The sequence below is a fragment of the Carcharhinus amblyrhynchos genome, chromosome 6 (genome assembly GCF_965287045.1).
Source record: "Carcharhinus amblyrhynchos chromosome 6, sCarAmb.v2.hapA, whole genome shotgun sequence".
Classification (NCBI taxonomy): domain Eukaryota; kingdom Metazoa; phylum Chordata; class Chondrichthyes; order Carcharhiniformes; family Carcharhinidae; genus Carcharhinus; species Carcharhinus amblyrhynchos.
The window spans coordinates 82,956,633-82,978,833 of record NC_137329.1 but is presented as its reverse complement, the minus strand read 5'-3'; the positions used below and the strand labels follow the sequence as shown (position 1 = coordinate 82,978,833).

The 22,201-nt window shown below is 39.7% G+C and overlaps 1 protein-coding gene across 3 annotated transcripts in view; it reads right to left on the bottom strand.

The window, feature by feature from the left end:
* Positions 1–22,201, bottom strand: part of cadps2 (Ca++-dependent secretion activator 2) — a 660,232-nt gene that overhangs the window by 121,785 nt on the left and 516,246 nt on the right. For all 3 annotated transcript variants that reach the window (XM_080190802.1, XM_080190798.1, XM_080190799.1), the window contains 2 exons: positions 14,655–14,758; positions 2,337–2,493 (listed from right to left, as the gene is read on the bottom strand). In XM_080190802.1, the coding sequence (XP_080046928.1) occupies positions 2,337–2,493; positions 14,655–14,758 (261 nt within the window). The remainder of the gene's footprint in view (positions 1–2,336; positions 2,494–14,654; positions 14,759–22,201) is intronic.

The following is a 22,201-nucleotide window of genomic DNA, read 5'->3' as shown; positions in this document are numbered from 1 at the left end:
ACGCTGTCTGCATAGGCGTTATCAAATTCCTTCTATATTCTACTGTCCTAATTTAAACATTAGTCCTAAAAGTTCATTCTTAGACCCCACCAGAGAGACAAGCACTGGTAAAATACCTCAAATCAAAACCATGATGTTAAGTATGCAGGATTGTTCTATATCCACAGTTTGAGGAATCCCCTACATGCAGTTTTCTGATCGAGAAACTTGAGCTGAATCAAGTTGAAAAAATACAATCTTTTTAATGGAGTCAATACAAAGGTAATCCACTGGGACCCTCACCTTTTTAGTTTCATAATGAGATTCTGATAATGAGAGATGAGTTTCTCAGACACTCTGGGTTCTATTATGGCTAATACGATTCCACTTCACTGTCCCTGCTAATTATTAACACTAGTCTTTTTATTGTCCTGAGACTACAAGACATCATTCGATTACTCATTTTCTTAAAGAGACGTATATTTCAATGGAGATCTAAGAATATTGACTCTAAAATGCTTAATAAAAAGGTTACCACCTGTTCTCGTAATTCTATCTTCAAGCTTTAAAGTGATATAAACAATTCCCCTAATTCGATAATGAGTCTTGTGAGACACACATGGAGTCAACCTTTGTCCAGAATGACCATTAGGTGCTTCCACAGTTAGTATGGTGAAGCAGTTGGAAGGATAGTTATCTAAATCCCTTCCCAACATACTTTTTAATCTTCATTGAAAACATTAGACAGTCATTCACAATTGTTCAGCATTACCTTTTATGGTCTAATTCCATAATGATTGATTTTTGAGAATATTTGGGTCATTTGCGGATCTTACTCAGCAGCGTTGATTTTGACATTTTCAGACAAAGGTGAAAATGGGTCAAGAGGTTTCACATTTATAATTGTCTCAAATGTCCATCTGTTTTTTGCTAAAGAGGTGTACCACAGAAGAGAGCATTTTTCTGACTCCTGCTGTTCCTAATTCCCCATTTCTCTGGGAGGAATGGAAATGCAAAATTATCCTGTTCATTGTCTGATATCTCTCAGGTTACAGTTATGCTGCCGTGATGAAACAATCTCAATTAAGTTGCATTCATGCCCATATATTCACTTCTCAGTGCATACTTGGCCTCATTTTGAGAGCTTGGACAACATTTGTGCATAAAACATTGGTTCTCTAATGCCAAAAGTAAATAGAATCAACAATAGATTCATAAAGACAACACAGAAATGACAAACAAGACAAAAAAAAAGAATTTATGCAATTCTTGCTTTTAAAAATTCCAAATATTAGATAAGCAGCACTGTTCACTTGTTGACTGAGAAGTGTGCATGAAATGTCTTTAGCAGAATGCAAGTTGGTTAGAGAATAGTGAGTGCGATGGTGGAGCTCAGGTCTGAGTTATTTCAGGGAGGGGGGTGGTGTGGGTGGGTGGGTCTTTCCGGGGGGGTCAGCAATCAAGGCACTGGGGGAGGGGCGGGTCGCATGGTCAATGATGTGGGGTCATGGGGCTGGTCAGTGATTGGGAGGCCGGCAACGTGGGGCTACTGCACATGCATTGACCTCTGTGCATGTGCAGTGGCCTGCTCTACTGCCAGCCTCTCAGGTGGGAATAGGCCCCACCCACTGATTGTTAATGCAATTTATGCTCATGTTCTCTGCAGTATACAGAGCGTGGGAGATTCATTTTGAAGCTCCCGCTGAAAAAAAGTGGGATTTAGTCCAGTTTTGGTATCACTGCTGGCCACATACCTCCAGACTAATAGAAATTGGGTCACCCCAAAACCGAGGGGTTGGGAAATATGCCGGTGCTTACAAAAGGGGAAGCAAATCAAAAACAGCTTTGTGTGTACAGATAGGTAATGAGGGGAAAATCAGAGTTTTTCAAACTAACCTCTCCCCTGCCTGTCCATAACAATTGCCATGCATATGTAGTTGTGCAAAAGTATTTAAAAGGGCTGCACACTTAAATAAATAGCCTGTGCAATCCCCAAAAAAATTAGACCGATGGCTGGAGTGTTACCCAGGCAATACAGGCTGTGGATATCAGTGGGCTCCACATGATCTGCTAGGCCCATCAATAATAATGGACATAAAATCGGATGGGCCAGCTAATCACCCAGCATGAAACTTTGTCACATCCTCAGAAGATGCAAATTCTGTGCACTTTGCGTGCCAGTTTGTTCAATTTACATTTACGTCTAAAGAATTATCTGTCAAACTGTTATTCAAGAAATATACAAATGGAATTTTTCAAAGTAAGGTTAACACATCACTCCTAGAAGAAAAGATATTGCAGTAAAGCTCCAACAATTAAAGCAGCACAACTGAAGAGGAAATACAACAGATACTCACATTCATTCCTCAAATAATTATTGAGGAGTTGAAAAAGTGGAAAGGTGTCCCAAGAATCTGGGGGCTGTGCTTCAAGGGTTGCATCCATATCAACAGCAAAGAGTGACCAAAATATTTCTGCATGCTCTGCCATTAGGTCAGGCCACCAGGCAAAGGCCTACAAGACAATAAGCAAATTTCAGCTAAAATGTTAGCCAAGGCAGACAATTGTTAGCTACAGTCTCCTTGGTGACACTCCCAAATTGCTTGCGTTAAAAGAAATGAGGGGATGTGCAAAACTTTCCTCTACTTAAAAATTTCTATCGAGAAGTATGTCTGTGTATACACATTCTTCTAAAACCAAATGTAGAATTGTGGTTTTCAGTTGTTCAAAGCCAGCAGCAGCTCCCAGTTTGAAAAACTTCAGCTGAATGATGCACCCTCATTGCTTTTGTCACATTTCCTTGACAGGAGCTTGTCTGACTTTGCAAGGAGGCTACTGAATAAAGCATCATGCATAATTGTGAGGTATCCATGCAATTATCATTGTGCACAAAATGCTAACGTGCAGTTAACTTGATTAAAACTTACTTATATGGTGCATTAACAACTGACCTGTGCAGGCTGTTGCTGTCTATGGCTCGGACAATGGTTTGGTGAAAACATTAAGGTTGTTAAAAAGGCAATAACTTTACTCTCATTCTATTTTCTTTTTTTTAACCAATTTATTAGGGACAAGGTTTGAACACTTGGTGTTTCATCTGTAAAAATTTAGCTTTCCAATTCCATCTACTTCCAGTTCTTCTACCCCACCCTATTGTTATAAATACAAAATATAGGTCTAGTATATGAATTACTTCCTGTCATGTGCTATGTAATGAATTGTGTGACGACAGGCTGCGAATGTGACAAGTGGTATTGAATTTTCTTTCTTTTGGCTAAGGAGAGTGACAACAATTTACTGGCGCCTGTTAATTTTCATGTAGTGCAACATCCCAAGGAGAGGATTGGGCATTGATCAGAAGTGAACTGAATATGGGCTTGGAGAGACATAGCAACACTGAAGGTTTTATGAAGAGAATTCCAGAGTGTGGAGCCTCATTGCATCGACACAGATAAAAGTGGCAACGGCAAGAAGACTATTACATGAAAGTGGGTACAGACCCGGTGGAGTTGAAGAAATAGGGTGTTCACATATGGCAAGATGGACAGCAACACTATGGTCATTTTAAGTAACAGGTTTATAGCAGTAAGTCACACTATTTGTCTTGCTCATGTCTCAACACCTGAAAACGGGCAATTTGACAAAGTTAATCCAAACCTTTGCATTCTTATTCTCTATCTTGGTGAGCCACAATTAAGGCACTATCGACCTGTAGACATATTTCTTCCTATGAAACCATCACTAGCGCATTAAAAACAAAATTATCTTTTTTAAAAGCACACATTTTATTTACAATTAGTTATGATTAATCATGTGTAATGATTTAACTGAGCTCAAAGATCTGCTGAACAATATCTGTCCATTCACATCAGAGGGTCTTTAAACATAGCACCTTAGAAACTAAGACAAAATATTCTATTTTGGTTAGTTTAGGAAAATATCCAGAAGCAGGCAAAGGGTGGAAGACAATGCAAAACTCAGTTTTTGTTTTCACCTCAGGGGGGTACAGATGGATTGAAGGAAATGAATCATTTCTGCCATAGTGTATCCTGTTACAAATAGCTCTCTTACAAAATTAAGGGTACGGCCTTATACATTTATTGTTGAGCTTATTTTCACATGCTGAAATATCTGAGGCATGCAGTGAGCTTTCTGTACTACCTAGCAGTGCACACAAATAAAGCATGAGGCCAATGAGCTGACAATTGATAGTTTCCCCTCTTTCTAGGATTTACTGCTGCCCATGAATTCCAGCTTTTATTATGGTGACCCCATACACTATGGAGATAATGGGGAAGAGGAGGAAGAGAAAGGAATAATGAAGCGCGGAAAACACAGATTTATGTTTGTTGTCAACAGGAATTGCAAGTCAGACTCTTACTCGTAAGCATTGTGGCAAGATGGATCTTGTCCATGTAGTAATCCACTAAACAATTTGGACTTGGGTTCCATTTATTAATAAACAAAAGTTAAAATTAATCTTTAATCATTCTTCACCAGCGTAGTCTTGCCAAATTCAAATCAAACACTGAAAAGACCAATTAACATCTCAGTTGAAGACCTTTTATAAAATATGCTTTGTCCAGGATAAAATGCATTTAGGATTTTAGCTGTGGAATCCTCCACCTATATATTGTAGACTCAGAGGAAGGGGAAGGATATTGAAGACTACTTTTACGCTCAGATATTGCCTTTTTAAAATGATGACAAACATGATGCATGCCTCATCTTTGATAGGAAACGTGAAGAAATGCCCAATGGTAGAATCCCCACTGGCCACATACCTCTCTTCCCTTTAGGAATCCGCACATGTGCAAGTGTTTGATGGACAAAAAGAAAAGAATCCAAACATTTAAATACAAGTTTACAGCCGTAATTTGAAAATCACATCAAGTAACCCTGTAAACACAAGGTGACCATCCATTATTCAGTGTTGCATTTGCCTCTTCCTCTCTCTCCACCCAGAGTCCAGCCACTGACCCTACTTCATGGAACTTTTATTTTCTGGGCCTTATAAATAGAAGACTTCGTGAAGAAGCACTTCATATTATATTCACAATGCAATTAACCCCAAGCAAATTTCCTACAAAATGCACTGTTAAACCAGTTTTATTCCACAGTCAGCATATGTAAAGGAGGTGTTAATGGCCAAGAAATGTAATGGATATTTTCCATTAATCCTCCTGATATATGTTGATTTTTTTTTGACAGTTTCAATTTAACACAAGATTATTTGCTTCTTCACACTGTTGCATCTTAAACGTTTTCCAAATCTAATTATTGCATAATCGAATAGCTGAAAAAATAAGCAATTTCATTAATCTACGTTTGGAAGTCATGGTTCTTTAGTCAAAACTGATATCGATAATTGCAAAAATAACATAACAGTAGACATTTCTAATTGAATTCAGATTAATTGCTGAATCACAAGGTAATTTGTCCTGAAAATGAAGAGCAAACAACCACTTAAAAACAGACAATTTCACCCAGATTTCACCTGTGTTTAGTCTTCTTAAAGGAAGTGAACAACTTGCTATTTATAATCTGCTGTATATAGGTTTCATATAGTTTAGAAATAACTAGCACAGCATGTACCTAATCTAATTCACATTTACGTTTTTCTTATGCTCTCAAATTTCAGCGGCTCATTTTTATAATTTAAATTCAAAGAAAAAGAAAACATAAATATAAATCAGACTAACAACAAACCAGGTTAATTACTTCTGGAAAATCAACACTGTCTTGCTTTAGAGCACAAAAAATACGCTCTTCTTATAAGTCCAAATGAAAGCACATAAACTGCATGGGATATTTTAGATTTTTGTTCTTGATTGTTTTGATTTATGTGATATTCAAACACAGAGTAAGGCAACATGAAGACTTCACAAGTTCTAAGGGACTCTCCAGCAAAAGGCATATTCCCTCCTTTTAACAAAATTCATGCCAGGGATAGGTTTCCTGGTAAAAAAAGCCTGCATTTTTGAATAAAAGCAAATCACTGCAGATACTGGAATCTGAAACAAAAACAGAAAATACTGGAAAATCTCAGCAGGTCTGACAGCATCTGTGAAGAGAAGATAGAGGCTTTTATGAATGCTTGATTTCATTTTAAGGAGAAGGTGACTAATGATTCACCCATTAATCTGAATTCAATTAGGAATGTCTAACATTATTCTCTCCACATCAACTTTCTATGTGAGGCATACATTCAGAAAGAAAGCACCATATCATATTTCTCATAAACATCCCTAAATGGCTTTACATATGGCAAACTGCTGTCATTGTTTTGTAGTAGTTTGCACAGCAAACAGCAACAAAATTAATCTGTTTTATTCGTCATGCCCTTAAGGGAGCAATATTTCACAGGACATTGGGAGAATTGTTCTATATAATATTTAATGTCCATCTGAATTACTGGCAAAAGGGTCAACAAGAACATAGAACATAATAGGAGCAGGAGTAGGCTATTTAGCCCTTCGAGCCTGCCCCGCCATTCAATAAGATCATGGCTGATCTGAAGTGGCTCAGTTCCACTTTTCCGCGCTCTCCCCCTAACCCTTAATTCCCTTATCTATCAAAAACCTATCTACCCGTGACTTAAATATATTTAGCGAGGTAGCCTCCACCACTTCAACGGGCTGGGAATTCCAGAGATTCACCACCCTTTGAGTGAAGAAGTTCCTCCTCAACTCCAATCTAAACTGCCCCCCCTTGTCTTGAGGCTGTGCCCTCCAGTTCTGCTACCCTTTCTAAGCGGGAAGAATCTCTCTACCTCTACCCTATCCACCCCTTTCATTATCTTATACGTCTCTATAAGATTCCCCCTCATCCTTCTAAACTCCAACGAGTACAGACCCAGTCTATTTAGTCTCTCTTCATAGTCCAACCCCCTCATCTCCGGTATCAGCCTAGTGAACCTCCTCTGCACTCCCTCGAAGGCCAATATATCCTTCCTCAAGTGCAGCGACCAAAACTGCACACAGTACTCCAGCTGCGGCCTCACCAGTACCCTGTACAGTTGCAGCAAGACCTCTGTACGTTTATATTCTATCCCCCTTGCTATAAAGGCCAACATTCCATTAGCCTTCTTGATCACCTGCTGCACCTGCAGACTGGGTTTTTGCGACTCGTGCATGAGGACCCCCAGGTCCCTCTGCACCGTAGCATGCTGCAGCTTTTCGCCTTTTAAATAATATTATACTCCATCTGCCAGGTTCTCGCCCACTTGCTTAGCCTATCCAGATCCCTCTGCAGACTTTCCACACCCTCCATGCAATTTTCTTTTCCACTCATCTTTGTGTCCTCAGCAAATTTTGTCACCTACACTCAGCCCCCTCCTCCAGATCGTCTATATAAATGGTAAATAGCTGAGGCCCCAACACCGATCCCTGTGGCACTCCACTAGTCACCAACCGCCAATCAGAATAGCACCCATTGATATCAACTCTCTGCTTCCTATTAGACAGCCAATCCTCTATCCACGCTAACACCTTACCCCCAACTCTGTGCACCCTAACCTTCTGCAGCAACCTTTTATGAGGCACCTTATCAAACGCCTTTTGGAAATCTAAAAACACCACATCCACCGGTTCCCCTCTGACTACTGCACTAGTCACATCCTCATAGAAATCCAATAAATTCGTCAAACACGACTTCCCCTTAACGAATCCGTGCTGCGTCTGCTCTATCAAACCATTCTTTTCCAGGTGCCTCACTATTTCTTCTTTGATGACGGATTCAAGCATTTTTCCAACTACAGACGTTAAACTAACTGGCCTATAATTCCCTGCCTTTTGTCTGCTACCTTTTTTAAACAGCGGCGTAACATTAGCTGTTTTCCAATCTTCCGGCACTTCCCCGGAATCCAGCGAATTTTGGTAAATAATTACTAAGGCATCCACTATCACCACTGCCATTTCTTTCAGAACCCTGGGATGCATTCCATCCGGTCCTGGGGACTTGTCCATCTTCAGTCCCATTAGTCTATCAAGCACTACCTCTCTAGTGACAGTAATCGCATTCAGGCCCTCAACTCCTACCACCCTTCTATCTTTAAGATCCGGCAAACTATTCGTGTCCTCCTCCGTGAAGACCAAGGCGAAAAACTTATTTAAAGCCTCAGCCATTTCCTCATCCCCAACCACTAAATCCCCCCTCTCATCCTCTAACGGTCCAACATTCACTCCAGCCAGCCTCCTCTTCTTTATATATTTGTAAAAACTTTTACTGTCCTTTTTTATATTTAGAGCTAGTTTAGCTTCATAGTCTATCTTTCCTTTCTTTATCACCTTCTTAGTCATTCTTTGTTGACTTCTTAATTTTTCTCAATCTTCTAATCGCCCACTACTTTTAGCCACTCTGAACGCATCAGCTTTTAATTTAAAACTCTCCTTCATTTCCTTAGATAACCATGGCTGGATATCATTTCGCCTACATTCCTTCTTTACCATCAGAATATATTTCTGCTGAGTACTGAAAAAGATCTCCTTAAAAATCCTCCACTGTTCCTCAGCCGTCCTACCAACCAATCTGCGCCCCCAATCGACATTCGCCAATTCCGCTCTCATCCTATCGTACTCCCCTCTGTTCAAACAGAGGACACAGGTTCGGGACCCTACTTTCTCATCCTCCATCTGCATCAAAAATTCAACCATACTATGATCACTCGTCCCAAGAGGATCCCTCACAAGAAGATCCCTAATTCTGCCTGCCTCGTTACATAACACCAGATCTAAGATAGCTCGCTCCCTCGTAGGTTCCGTCACATACTGTTCAAGGAAACTATCCCGGTAGCATTCCAAGAACTCTTCCTCAAGCCCACCGCGTCCGACTTGGGTCATCCAATCAATATGCAGATTAAAACCCCCATAATTATTGCCGTTCCGTTTCTGCATGCATCATTTATTTCCTTGTTTAAAGCCCGCCCCACCTCTAAGTTATTATTTGGGGGCCAATAGACCACACTCACCAGTGTCTTCCTCCCCTTACTATTCCTTATCTCCACCCACAACGATTCCACGTTTTGCTCTTTGGAGCCTATATCTTCCCTTACTACCGCCCTGATATTATCCTTAATTAACAGAGCTACCCCGCCCCCTTTTTCCTCCCATCTATCCTTCCTAAACATTTGATACCGCTGGACATTCAGCTCCCAGTCCCTGTCACCTTGCAACCACGTTTCTGTAATGGCCACTAGATCATATCCATTTGTGCTGATCTGTGCCATCAGTTCATTCACTTTGTTCCGAATGCCTCGTGCATTCAGGTAAAGTGTCTTTATACCAGCCTTTATCTGGACCTTATTTGAAGGAACGCTACTTACCTCTGTCATGCCCCTGACTCCTTTTATTATTGGGACATCCTCAACATTTTCCTGCGCCTGTACCCTCTCCTTTACTTTAGATTTTGTAATTTCTCCCACCCCTGCACACCACCCACCCCTGCACCCCCCCCCCCCCCCCCCCCCCCCAATTAGTTTAAAGCCCTATCTACAGTCCTAGTTATATGATTCGCCAAGACTCTGGTCCTGGCACGGTTCAGACTAAGACCATCCCATCTGAACAGGTCCCATCTGCTGTAATACTGGTGCCAATGCCCCATAAATTCAAGCCCATTCCTCCCACACCAATCCCTGAGCCACCCATTCATCTCCTTAATCCTATTTACCCTACGCCCATTTGCATGTGGTTCAGGTAGTAATCCAGAGATAACCACCTTGTCGGTTCTGCCTTTTTAATTTGATTCCCAGCTTTGCATACCCCAGAGTTCGTCCGATAGTGCAAGATTTCTTCTTGTGACACTGGTATGTCAGCAAATTTTATGCTCTCAAGTCTGTACGCTTCTTCCTTCCACCCGTCTAGCTGACAGATAAATGGTTTTCTCTACTCAGGTACTATCCTTTGAAACCTGCCAGCCTCTCACACAAGCCTTTTGCCCCTAAAATATTTGTCCTATCTCCAAGCTTCCTTTCATCTACAGATAGGCAAACATGTGGTTTCTTTCAATTCTGTACCCACCTTGCCTGCAATTCTATGTCTGAAACTATCCATGATGCGGAGATGCTGGTGTTGGACTGGGGTAAGCACAGTAAGAAGTCTCGCAATATCAGGACTTCAGCCTGGTGTTGTGAGGCTTCTTACTATGCTGAACCTATCCAATCAGGTTTTCCAACCTTGTGCCCTCCTTCACGCACAAGAACTGCACCCCTTTGGCCTTCCCTCTGTAAATGCCATAGCCTCCACCTCATTTCACACACTTGAAGTCCCGGCTTAAAACCGACTTCTCATCACGATTTCTTTCTCATTCCTTCTAATATCTTCTTTGGTTTAGCTTTAATTATTTGGTTATTCTCTGTGAAGTGATCTAGAATATTACTTCTCCATTAAAGGCATATCTATGACCAAGTTATTGTTGTGCAGCTGGAAGCTGCGATCCTCTGACTTAGGGAATCAGGTGAACAAAATTTCTTAAAGTGCAACTCCACAGGATATCTATCAGGTAGCTTGTTTACAACAGAATCCTGCCACAGAATGAACAAAAATTAGAATTCCAACACAGACTTTCAATTCTTGAAGCATGAAGGATAAATGCATTTCCAAAGTCAACGAGCTCAAATTTGACCCTAAATGGATTAGCAAACAAATTTGAAGTGAGAAAAAGAGGAAGAATGTCAATGCAAATCCTGCAGGTTGAAAGAAGGAGTCCACTGGAATAAATGTAATGTTAAGAAGAAGATCATAAGGACAGAGACCCCTGGAAGAAAGCATAACAGTTGAGGTTAAGCAGAAGGATAAAACTATTTTAGTGCTATTCAGCAAAGCAAAAAACACAGTAGAGATTAAAAGATCCCACGGATTAAAAACTGAGGAAGTTCATAAAATAATTAATATTCTGAATGACCACTTCCTCCAGATAATCACAAGAGAGGACATAAGCAGCATGTCCCTTCCTAACAGAAAAAGCGATGTTAAATCAAAAAACATTGATATGAATGATGCAGAGCTCCTGAGTAATCTAAAAGGGTTCAAATAAATAAACCACAGAGGCAGAAAATAAGTGGCTCAGAATACTGAAAGAGACTAAGGTCATTTTCTCAACGAATGTGAGAGAATAATTGAATGCTGGGGATGTCTCAATTGATTGAAAATAAGTCAATATGGTGTCCATATCAAAAAAGGGGAATATGATAGGTATAAATACATCAGGACCACATCTATTTCATGAAAACTAGTGGAATTGATAGTTAGAAAGCTTCAAGTGTTTCCCCATAATAGTAGTCTACTAAACAAAAGGCAACATGTTTTCAGAAGAGGAAGATCATGCTTGAACAATCTCTTTACCTTACAGTCACAGAGTCAGACAGCAATACAGCATGGTAAAGAGCCTTCGGCCCAACTGGTCGATATCCACCATTGTGCCCTCCCAGATAGTTCCAATAACCCGCATTTGGCCAATGTCCCTCTGATCCTTTCCCATCCATGTACTTATCCAAATGCTTTTTAAATGTTGCTATTGTACCTGCCTCAACCACTTTCTCTGGCAGCTCGTTCCGTATACTTATTTGAGAAAATAACCTCGTGGCTGAACTGTGAAAAGCTCCTTAATACAGGCTTTGAAAAGGTCCCTCAAGAAAATCTTTAGTCAAGTTCAAATCTGTGGGGTGTCTGAAGAATAGTCAGATTTGATTCAAAATACTAGCTCCATAGATGCTACTAGACCTGCTGAGTATTTCAAGCACTTTCTGTTTTTATTTTAAATCTGTGGGGATTTGGGTAAACCCTGGGGATAAACAGGAAACTGGCTGAAATGTTGAGTGAAATGAAGACTTCTCACAGGTGTTATTTAGGTGTTGGCAGGTTATTGGATGTCTGCTATTTCCATAAATCAACTGGATTCAGAACCTCTGTGAAAAATGGTCAAATTTATTGATTATATCAAACAATTCTGGGCGGTGGGGAATGGGGAGTGGGCAAGCGGCCTTGGGCACAGGTATATCATCACCGGCTGGATCTAGCCCCAGAGGTTTCATCACATGGACAATCAATTTGGGCTTGTTAGAGTGTAAAATGATAGTGGGGCTGTCAAGGTTGGTGGTGATGTGTTCCTTGCTAACACTTCAGATTGTGAGGATAACTCCCACCATCCTAAAAATTCAGGCCTGGGTCTGCCTTCTGCAATCCTGCCATTTGATCAAGTAGCCTTTATTGTCCCATCTCCAGTATTCTATAACAGGCGAAAAGTGTCCAAAAGAATGAAAATATTCCTATGATTTTCTACCAAAATGCTTTCAGGAGCACCCGGAGATTTTTTGAGATGTTAAGTGAGGGACTGTAGACGTAGGGTGGGACTGTGTGAGGATGGGTAATTCAGAGGAAGCAGTTCTGAAATTTGTCAGTGTGTTGGACAAAATAGGTACATAGACAGAGTAAAGGCAGATGAAGTTTAATCCAGATAAATGCAAAGTACACAGGGGTAGTAAAATAAACAGCACACTTACTCCCTGAGTAACATTAAAATAACTCAGGGTAAAATGGAAAGAAACCTCAAATGTGCACATGTTCAACTAACGGAAAGCAATAACCAACAAAAATAACTAAGTGAACAGAAATTTTAAATATTAATTAAGAAGTTATAATTAAACCGTGCAATGTTCTGCTTTGACAAAACTGTAAAAACTATATGCTGTTCTCTTGCCAAAATTGAAGGCAGATTTTGAAACACTGAAGACAGTGCAGGTAAAAGCATATTATCAAATCCTGGTGTCAGCAGCCTGACTTAACAGGAAAGGTATGAGAATATTGGCATTTTGGAGCGAGGGCGAGAAAGGTTTCAGAGTAATGACATTAAAATGCTAGTAAAAGATACGGAAAAGCTAAATGTGGAATATTACATTAAGTTGTGAAAAGTAGACAAGAGCTTTGGGACTGATGTTATGAGGCTATTCTTCACACAGAGAATTATCAACACTTGGAATAGATTTCTTTGTGAAGAGACGGAACAAACCCTGGAATCAGTCAACAAAATACAATGGGCTGGTGGGGAGAGACTCAAGTGTGTTTCTGAATAGATTAATGAATATGGGTTGATTGGCCTTCATCTGTAATTATCTGTGCTCAAGATTGATTTTTTGATAGTACTAGTGTAAGAAAAGGATTATACCAAGCACAGCACTAGGGTAATTTCTGAATGCTCTGAATATGATATAATGAATGAAACCCAGAACTGTTTGGGGGACAATGGGGGTGAATTAAGAAAGAATATTCTATGATTGCACTGGTTGACTTGAGTCTTTAACTTGAGCAGGTGAGGGCCCAACTCTGTCAGACATGTTGTTCAAGTAATTTTTTATTCATTCATGGGATGTACGCGTTGCTGGTTGGACCAGCATTTCAGAGACCATTTAACAGTCAACATTGCTTTGGATCTGGAATCACATGTAGGTCAGATCAGGTTAAGGTGGCAGATTTCCTTCACTAAAGGGCATCAGTAAACCACAATAATCAATTAATAGCTGTACTTGCAGAATTACATGTTGTCATCAAACAAAACCTGGTTTTGGATTAGCCTCACATTATTTCACCCTCATTCTTGTTTTCCAAGAACCAAATCACCAGAAAGGCCATGAAACATATTATTCATTTTATTTCACTGGCTTGAGGGTAGACTATTGGCTTTAATAATGGTGACAGTACTCGGATATTTCAACATTAAATCATTGATGTATTAGCTACCTAAATGGCAATTAAAAATAGTTCAATATTCACAACCCTTAATCCTGCTCATTGTTTTTTCAACCTGTTGTAAGGATAGGAAAACACAGATCTAAAGGAAACAATATAATTTGCCACAAAGTTCAGCAGTACAAAGCTCTATTTTAACACTGTGATATAAAAGGCATTTGGATTTTCAAAGATAACAATTGAACTCATTCAAAATGGTTAAACCCATCATAAATATTAGATTGTTACATATCTTAAATTGTTTGTTTCTTAAACTTTGATGGCAACTAGGCAATAAAATATTTGCTTCATTGTGACAATAATTGGATGGCTATTTTGAGGAAAAATCAGTTGAAGCCCAGCCTCTTTAACATGAAGATACACTAACCATCATAGCAGCAAAGGAGATGTATGGTTAGGGTTTGTGTTTTTTAGCCTATTTTTGCTTAATGATTGCACATGGATACAGCCATAATTCTGCGCACCACAAGTAATAAAACAACATGCAAGAGAAAACCAACAGCAGAAACATGTTACTGTGAAGGAAGCACATAGCCCGAGTCAGCCATTTCAAGAGTGATGAAAAGATTCAAATCAAACTCAGAAACCATGAGATGAGTGTCATTCTTAGTCTGAATCGATTAACCAGTTCCTCAGGAGAATTTAGTTTTTCAACGTGCCACATGAGCATATCACCAGCATTGTGGACAGGGTTGTACATAGAACGCAGCCAATTTTAATTTTCTTCAAATTTTAAGGAAACCAAAAGAAATTAAATCACATGGGTAGTTCATTGCACGGTTTTGCACAAGCCGAAAACTGACAATCTAGTCCAAGGTATCGAGATACTATTTCTGAAAGAGAAATTGTTTGATGTATTAGCAAGATTTAGATGACAAATGACTAGTGTTCTCGTCAATGCTCACACTTGTTTCATTGAGGCCATAATAAACCCACCTCTGAATGATGTTCCTCATTTTGCTGAAGTACCTCAATGCACAGTTCTGCCAGTCGAATCACATCTTCCAATCGTTTGGCAGGAGGTCTTTGACTGAAGGTCTCTATTGTCAACAAATGAAAAGAACTTAAATATCAATGTTCATAAATATCAAGTGTAAAGTGTTACATGTAAGAGCGAACAAAGCTTTAACAAAATACTGCACAAGCAACAGCAACTTACTAACTTATCTGAATTTGCCTGAACACATAAAGACTATTAGTAATGTAACATCGCTTGCTTATTTGGATACGCCAGAGAATTGAACAACATTCCTACTTAACCTCCAAGACTGAAAATGCACTGCAGCAATTCACCAAGTCTCCTTCAATAGTAACTTCCAAACCTGCCTGGAATGACAAGGGCAGTAGGTGCATGGGTACATCATTACCTACAAGTTTCCCTCCAAGGCACATACCATTCTAGCCTGGAACTATATCACTGATCCTTAACTAAAGTTGAGCCATAAATCTGGAACTCTTCTTAACAGCACTGTAGGTGGACCTACACCGGGTGAACTGCAACAAGAAATTGTGATGAGGGTGGATAGATAGGGAGAAACTGTTCCCATTTGTAAAAAGATCGAGGATAAGTGGGCAAAGATTTACAGTGATTTGTAAAAGAAGTAAACTTGATGTCTGCAAAAACGTTTTTTTACACAGCGAATTGTGTGTGTCTGGAATGCATTGCCTGGAAGTGTGGTGGGGGCAGATTCAATCAGGGCATTTAAGAGAGCATTAGACAATTATTTAAATAGAAATAATGCGCAAGGGTACAGAGAAAGGGCAGGAGAATGGCACTAAGCCATGATGCTCACTTGGTGAACCACTGCAGACATGATGGGCCAAATGGTCTCCTTCTGTGCCATAACAATTCTGATTCTGAAAGCAGTATGTCAACAATGTCCCAAGCAATGGGTAACAAATGCTGGCCTTGAAAGTGATGTTCACCAACCGTGAAAGAAAAAAACAAAAATTGAATGTGGAACTCAGAATGCGCATCTCCTTAAATTATTCCAATGCACTTTGAGGGGCTAACATTAAAACTAACAGAAAGACATTTGGCCACCATTTCATATTTTAAAGGGCAGGAAGCAGCAAACACAATGGCCTGGAAATTCCTGAATGTGCATAATTCGTAGGGAAGCAGCATAATGGGAGTGCTCACGTTGTCTGCATTCCAATTGAGTTTTGAGATTGTGTACATTGCCTATTTTACATGAGCTGCCTAGGCAACATTCTGATTAGCTCACAGTTAGTTAAAATGGTGCCAGAATTAATTGAACTGAATTATTATTATTGCTGCAGGAGGTAAGAATGTTTTCCTTTTACATTGGATGTTTCTCACTCAAACTAATGGTCAGGTTCACTGGAGCCTATATCTGAGAGAAATTGAGAGAAGGCTGCTTTCTTTGCACTGAAGGACCAGAATGAATTGGGTTTGCAAGTCTAGCAGCAGCAGGTTAGTAAGGTACCAACACACAAAGACCCTTATGATGGAAGATACATGAGGAAAGATGTTGAGGCGACATGGTAAATTTCTTTCTGTACTAAATAGCTTCCCTGCACGAATTCTCACAAAGTAAAGCATTTTCTTATAACCTATTGTTCTTTTACTGCTGTTTTATCCAAAGAACTCTGGCCTTAGGCCTGCAAGAGCAGTCTGCCAGTTAAGCCAACAACTCACAGAATCCAGTGTCAATCTCTAAGACTGTCATAGGTATTAAGACCATAGGTAAATCCACTCCATGGGTCTGGATGTGGACAGTAATCTTTAAGAATCAGTGCCACACTGTTCAGAAGACAAGAGAGGCAACAAGTGGTAGGGAGAATCAAAAACCAGCTAAGTACTTTGAGATCCATTCCACATAGGACCCAGATATAAGAGGAGACTGTATTTTGAGGAGGGTTAACTACTGGAGTCAGTTATGTCTGTCCCAAGAGCGTGAGAGAGTCTACTAATGACATCTGTCTCCTATGTTATTGAAGCTTCTTTGCACACAGGAGTGCTTAACATGTGCAGCAGAACTACCACCACCACCAAATTGGCTGATACTCTTGATCCCCTTCTCCAGTGTGGGATGAAACAAAATATTTAAGTGTCGTGGTCCTCTTGATTGCCACTGGGAATGTTGCTCCTAAAGTGCAGGTTGGCTGCAAGTCTCCATGAAGCAGATTGCAAGGCTGTAGACCTGTGTCTTGGGTAAACCATTGTCTACGAAGGCAGTTAGACTCTGTTGTTATCAGTTGTGCTGGTGCCTATAGATAAAGTTGGTTTTAAATTGTAAAGTGCAATCATTGAAGAATCATCCATTCTTCAATCCTCTTTAATCTTTTTGAATTAAATTTTATATCTCACAGTGTAGGCGGACCTATACCAGTTGAACTGCAGCAAGAAATTGTGATGAAGGTGGATAGAGAAGATAAGGAGAAACTGTTCCCACTCGTAAAAGAATCGAGGTTTGTGGTAACAAAGTGAAATGAACAATGTAGCTTGGAAAGTCCTGCTTACGACACATTGACAGGCCTTTGATAGTTATTTGGAATGGGCAAGTTGAATGCATTGCACTTGTGGTGGAGGAAACCAGAAAGGTCACAGACTCCTTCATTGTGCAGCAGTCAGAATGGGATTTGAGCAGTGAATGCAGCCCTGTGTATATGTGGAAGAGCCAGGTATTTAAACTTTTAGCACAAGTGTGTTAAGGTTATGCATTTTCTATCCCTTGAACACACACTTCCCATTGACCAAAGCACTTTTTATTCACAGGGATTTCCAGGAAATATTATAAATGTTCATCATCAAAGGCTTGGTTCTATTTCAAGGCTTCCCCATAAATGAATTGCTTGAAGTTGCACTCTACTCCTTTGTGGCCATACCATCATACAAACAGAAATCTGTTAGGTTTGGTTAACAGTGGCAGGTTACAGATAGTGCATGACCCCATGTACAATGGAACATGAAAGGCTAAACCTAAATTCAGAGAACTCCACCCCACCATCATTATCCTTTATTTCTCGTTTACAGTTAGTACTCCTCTACCAGATTTATTTCATCCGAGCCCTACTACATGTGGCCACCACCAATTGAAAGGAAAAGATGTTCTGGGTCTCAAATGGATTTGCTTCTGAGAGATTCTTCCATCCTTTGTCCATCTTTGTCATCTGTGATGAAGATATTGTTGAACTTCGAATGGCCATAGACATGTTAGTGAATTGGGTGGTTGAGAGGCAGATGAAGTTCAATGTAGAGAAGTGTGAGGTGGTTCATTTTGGCAGGAAGAATATGGAGAGTCATATAAAATAAGGGGAGAAATTCTACAGGAGGTTCAAAAACAGAAGGACTTCAGTGTAATTATACATAAGTCACTGAAGATGGCAGGGCATGTTGAGAGAGTAGTTAATAAAGTATATAATATCTTTAGGCTTAGGCTTTATTAATAGGGCACTGAGTACAAAAGGAAGGAGGTAATGATGAATTTGCACAAGACACTAGTTAGGCCTCACCTGAAGTATGCATCCAGTTCTAGATGCCATACTTGAGGAAGGATGTGAGGGCACTGGAAAGAGTACAGAGGAAAATGATTCCAGGGATAAAGCATTGTGGCAATGAGGAGAGACAGATTTCCATAGACAAAAGATGGCTGAGAGAAGACTTGGAGATATTCAAGATCCTGAGGGGTACTTCCAGGATGAATAGTGAGAAACTTCCTACTCAAGAAAGCATCAAGAACCAAAGGGCACAGATTCAAAATAATTGTCAAAAGGAGAAAACGTGATGTGAGGAAATGTTTTTTTTCACTCAGAAGATGGTTTGAGTCAGAAGCAAGCTTCCTGAGAGGGTGGTGGAGGCAAATTAGATCAAGGTATTCAAAAAGGAATTATACTGCTATCTGAAAAGAGAAAATGTGCAAGGTTACAGAGATAAGGCAAGGGAGTGGGATTAGGCCAAATGCTCTCTTGCAGAGAGCCATTTCAGACCTAATGGGCTGAATGGCCTCTTTCTGAACTGTTAAGATTTTGTGTTTCATTGTTTGAGACAAGGCATTCTGCTGATGATCTATTTAATTCCTTCATTCAGATTTGCAGAACCTTATCAAAATCAAATCTAACATTGCAGTGTCTTGGTTCCTCTTCAGATGGCAGGGTAGGCACTTCAGTCACCTACCCTTCTGTCACTGCAACTGTTTGACTGGCCAAAGGAAGGCATGCATGTATTGGAGGGGTGAGAAAGATCAAAAAAAAGCCTCCTCAACTGACAAAGGTCATTTCAAATTGAGGAATCTGGGTTTCAGGCAGTGGAAAGGATTTGTGATGGTAACTGAATGGCTTAACCTGTGCATTACTGAGAAACATCACCCACCATCAGCGTTGTTCACAGCCTGAAATGAAGCAGCAGCAGCAGCAGCAGCAACAGACTATTCAGCACCTCACACCTTTCAATTAGATCACAGAACTCCTGGATCACAACTTCATTTACTTGCGCTGGCTCTGAATCTCTTCATTCACCTTTGCCTAACAAAAATTTATCAATCTCAATCTTGAAAGCTACAGTGGTCCCAGCATCCCCCCCACCTTTTAGAGGAAAAAATGCTTCCCAATTTCCCTTCTTAATGACCTAATTCTAATCTTAAGATTATTTCGCCCTCACTTTTAATTCCTGCGCCGGATAAACAGTTTTTCCTGTATCAAGTTCCCTATCAAGTTCTTTCAACAACACCTCGATCAGATCTGTCTTTCAAATACAAGGGAAATTAATTTCCAAAGGAAGTGCTTGTAAAGTTGAATCATCATTAATAAAGCGTGCTCGGCATTACTGTTTGAATCCATAAGATAGGTTAAACAAATATTGTCTCATTAAAATATCTAGCTTCAGTTATATAATGATCATTAACCTTCTGACAGTGTAAGAAATCTGTCTCCATTTATACTTCTGAAGACTATAATAGAATCTCTGCAAAAATCTCACATAACTGTAATTCTCCAGTTTACGGTATTTTGTGAATATTTCTTAACCCTTTGAGAACATAAGAAATAGAAGCTGGAGACTATACGATAGCCTGAAATATACTTTGTGTTGGAGGATCCAATACCCTCTGGGTGAGACACTTTGAAAGATTCCGATCCTTTGAGTGAAGAAGTTGCTTTCTTGTTTCATCACTAATAATTGACCTCTTAACCTGAACCTCCATGCTCTAGATTCCCCAGCCAAGAGAAACAAGCTCTCTACTCTGTCAAGCCCTTTCAGAAACTTTAAATGTTTCAATGAGACCACCTCTCACTCTTCTGAACTCCAGAAAATAGAGGCCTAATTTGCTCTGCATCTCATCATAGTACATAGAACTCTCTCATTCCAGCAGCCTACCTAATGAACCTTTGCTTTCCTGTATCCAATGCAAGTCCTTTCTTAGATATGGAGATGAAAACAGTGCATAGTACTCCAGGTGTGCTCTCACCAAAGCCCTATAATTCAAAGATTATGGAATGTAAACTGGTTTTCTCTGCTTGTGACATCCCCGCTCATTTTTAATTCCATCAGCGGATGCTTATTTACCAAGCTCTTGCCAACGATACTGTCTAACTGGGTACCTAGAGACACTCAAATCTCCATGTCACTTAGTTGAGTTTCCTTCTCCTTAGTAAGGGACTCATTTCACCTCTAAGCTTGGAACCTGTGATGACCGTTCAGTTATTCGAGGATTGCAATTTCTAACTACTAATGCATTAATTAATTTTCACTTCAGTGCTCTATACAACATTCTTTCCAGTAAATGGATATCAAAAGATGGTCACGATAATCTTCAAGACAGTTCAGAGATATAGTAAGATAGATTCAAACTAAAAATTGCAGATTACCACACAATAGGATTAACATATACTGGCATGCATTAGATAACACAGACATCCCAAGCACATCCACCTCGCCCACAGTCTATCTATTGTGATGCTTCAATTTAACAATCCAAGTACAAGCATTCTACCAATGTAATAAAGGTCAAGTGACAAGGCTGAATTAACTTAAACTGTCAGAAAAAATGCTTCTTTTCCATATTAAGAAATGACATTCCAACTATGAACTGTAATGTTTCATCGGAAGTATAGCAAGAACTCGATTCTAGCTGAGTGCCCAAGAGACATCCAAAAATTAACTGACCTGCGGTTTACAGGCAGTATTGGAGAAAATGTTAGTACTACATTTCAGGACTAATGTAACACTCAATTTGACGATTTGTAGATTTTTTTTAAAGCTATGGTTTTTTGATATAGATAAATAGCATCTTAAAAATGACTGTAGAACAGTGCAAACGATCCATTAAATCTGGCCTAATTGTTTTTCTTTTTGATACAATGTGCATTTTGCAACATTTTCTGTTTTATCTTAAATTTCTACTAATGATCAGGATCTATTTTTTGTGCCTATTCCTCATCTCTTCATTGTTGTTATAAATCTTCTATGTTTCTGGACGCATCATCTATGTTTTTGTAGGCTATTGCGTTGGATGAATCGCGGAGCAGGCTTAAAGGGCCAAATGGCCTCCTGCCATGTTCTATGTTTCTATGTTAAAGTTGTGAGCCATAATGTGCTTCTTGCAGATTCCCACTAATTGTTTATCTGTTATTTGGCAAAGAATGTGATGCGTTGTTCGTGATTATGTAGAGAATGCCATGTTTTGAAAAGGTTAAATCAGGGAGTGCAGCTTTGCAGAGCTCCACACTGAGCTAGATTGGGCATGAGTATGAAAATTGGAACATGTAGTATTAGAATCTTGTTGCAGTCTCATCCTCGTGAGGCCCCAGGAAGGTAGCCTTGTCTCACCTTGCAAAATTAAGTCTTAAAGCAAAGAAAATTCATTCTGGTGATTGAAGACCTGCCTGTACAATGATTTGGGATGGCAATTGGCTTTGTTCATTCTAAGTGCTCTTTTTCATGGTAATCTTTATGGGCTATATTTTGCTTTTTGGCAAAAGGTATTTCACATTCACCTCTATTTTTCATTAAAATGACCGACGGCATATCTTTAGCCTCTTCTTAACGGTTTGAGTACTGATTAATCTAATATTACTCATGCTTTGAGATGTTTGGCCATGTGTCATTTCCCTACATAAGGGCAAGTGTTGCTTCTTTCTATATCTTATTGAAAATACTCCCTATTGCTCTTTATACCAGCATTTTCAGTTCTCAGGCTTTTCGCATAACTATTTCAAGGCAATGAGAGCAGCCTACAGAAAGAGTGCATCAATCCCGCCACTAAAATGTCATAAAAAAACCATTAGTGTGAGCTATGAAATAAGTATTGACCTCGGTTCTAAACTGTGATATGAGTAATGCTATATTCCCAAAGGCACATTCTAGAGAGGGTGTTACATACCTGACACTAATCTCTGTTTTAGCATTATTAGCTACAGGTTTAAAATACAATTATCTCTGCGCATTGCCAGCTTGTTAATGTTAATCTTTTAAAAAAAATGCCTAGTCCCAAGAAATATCACTTCATGGAAGGCTGTGTTGG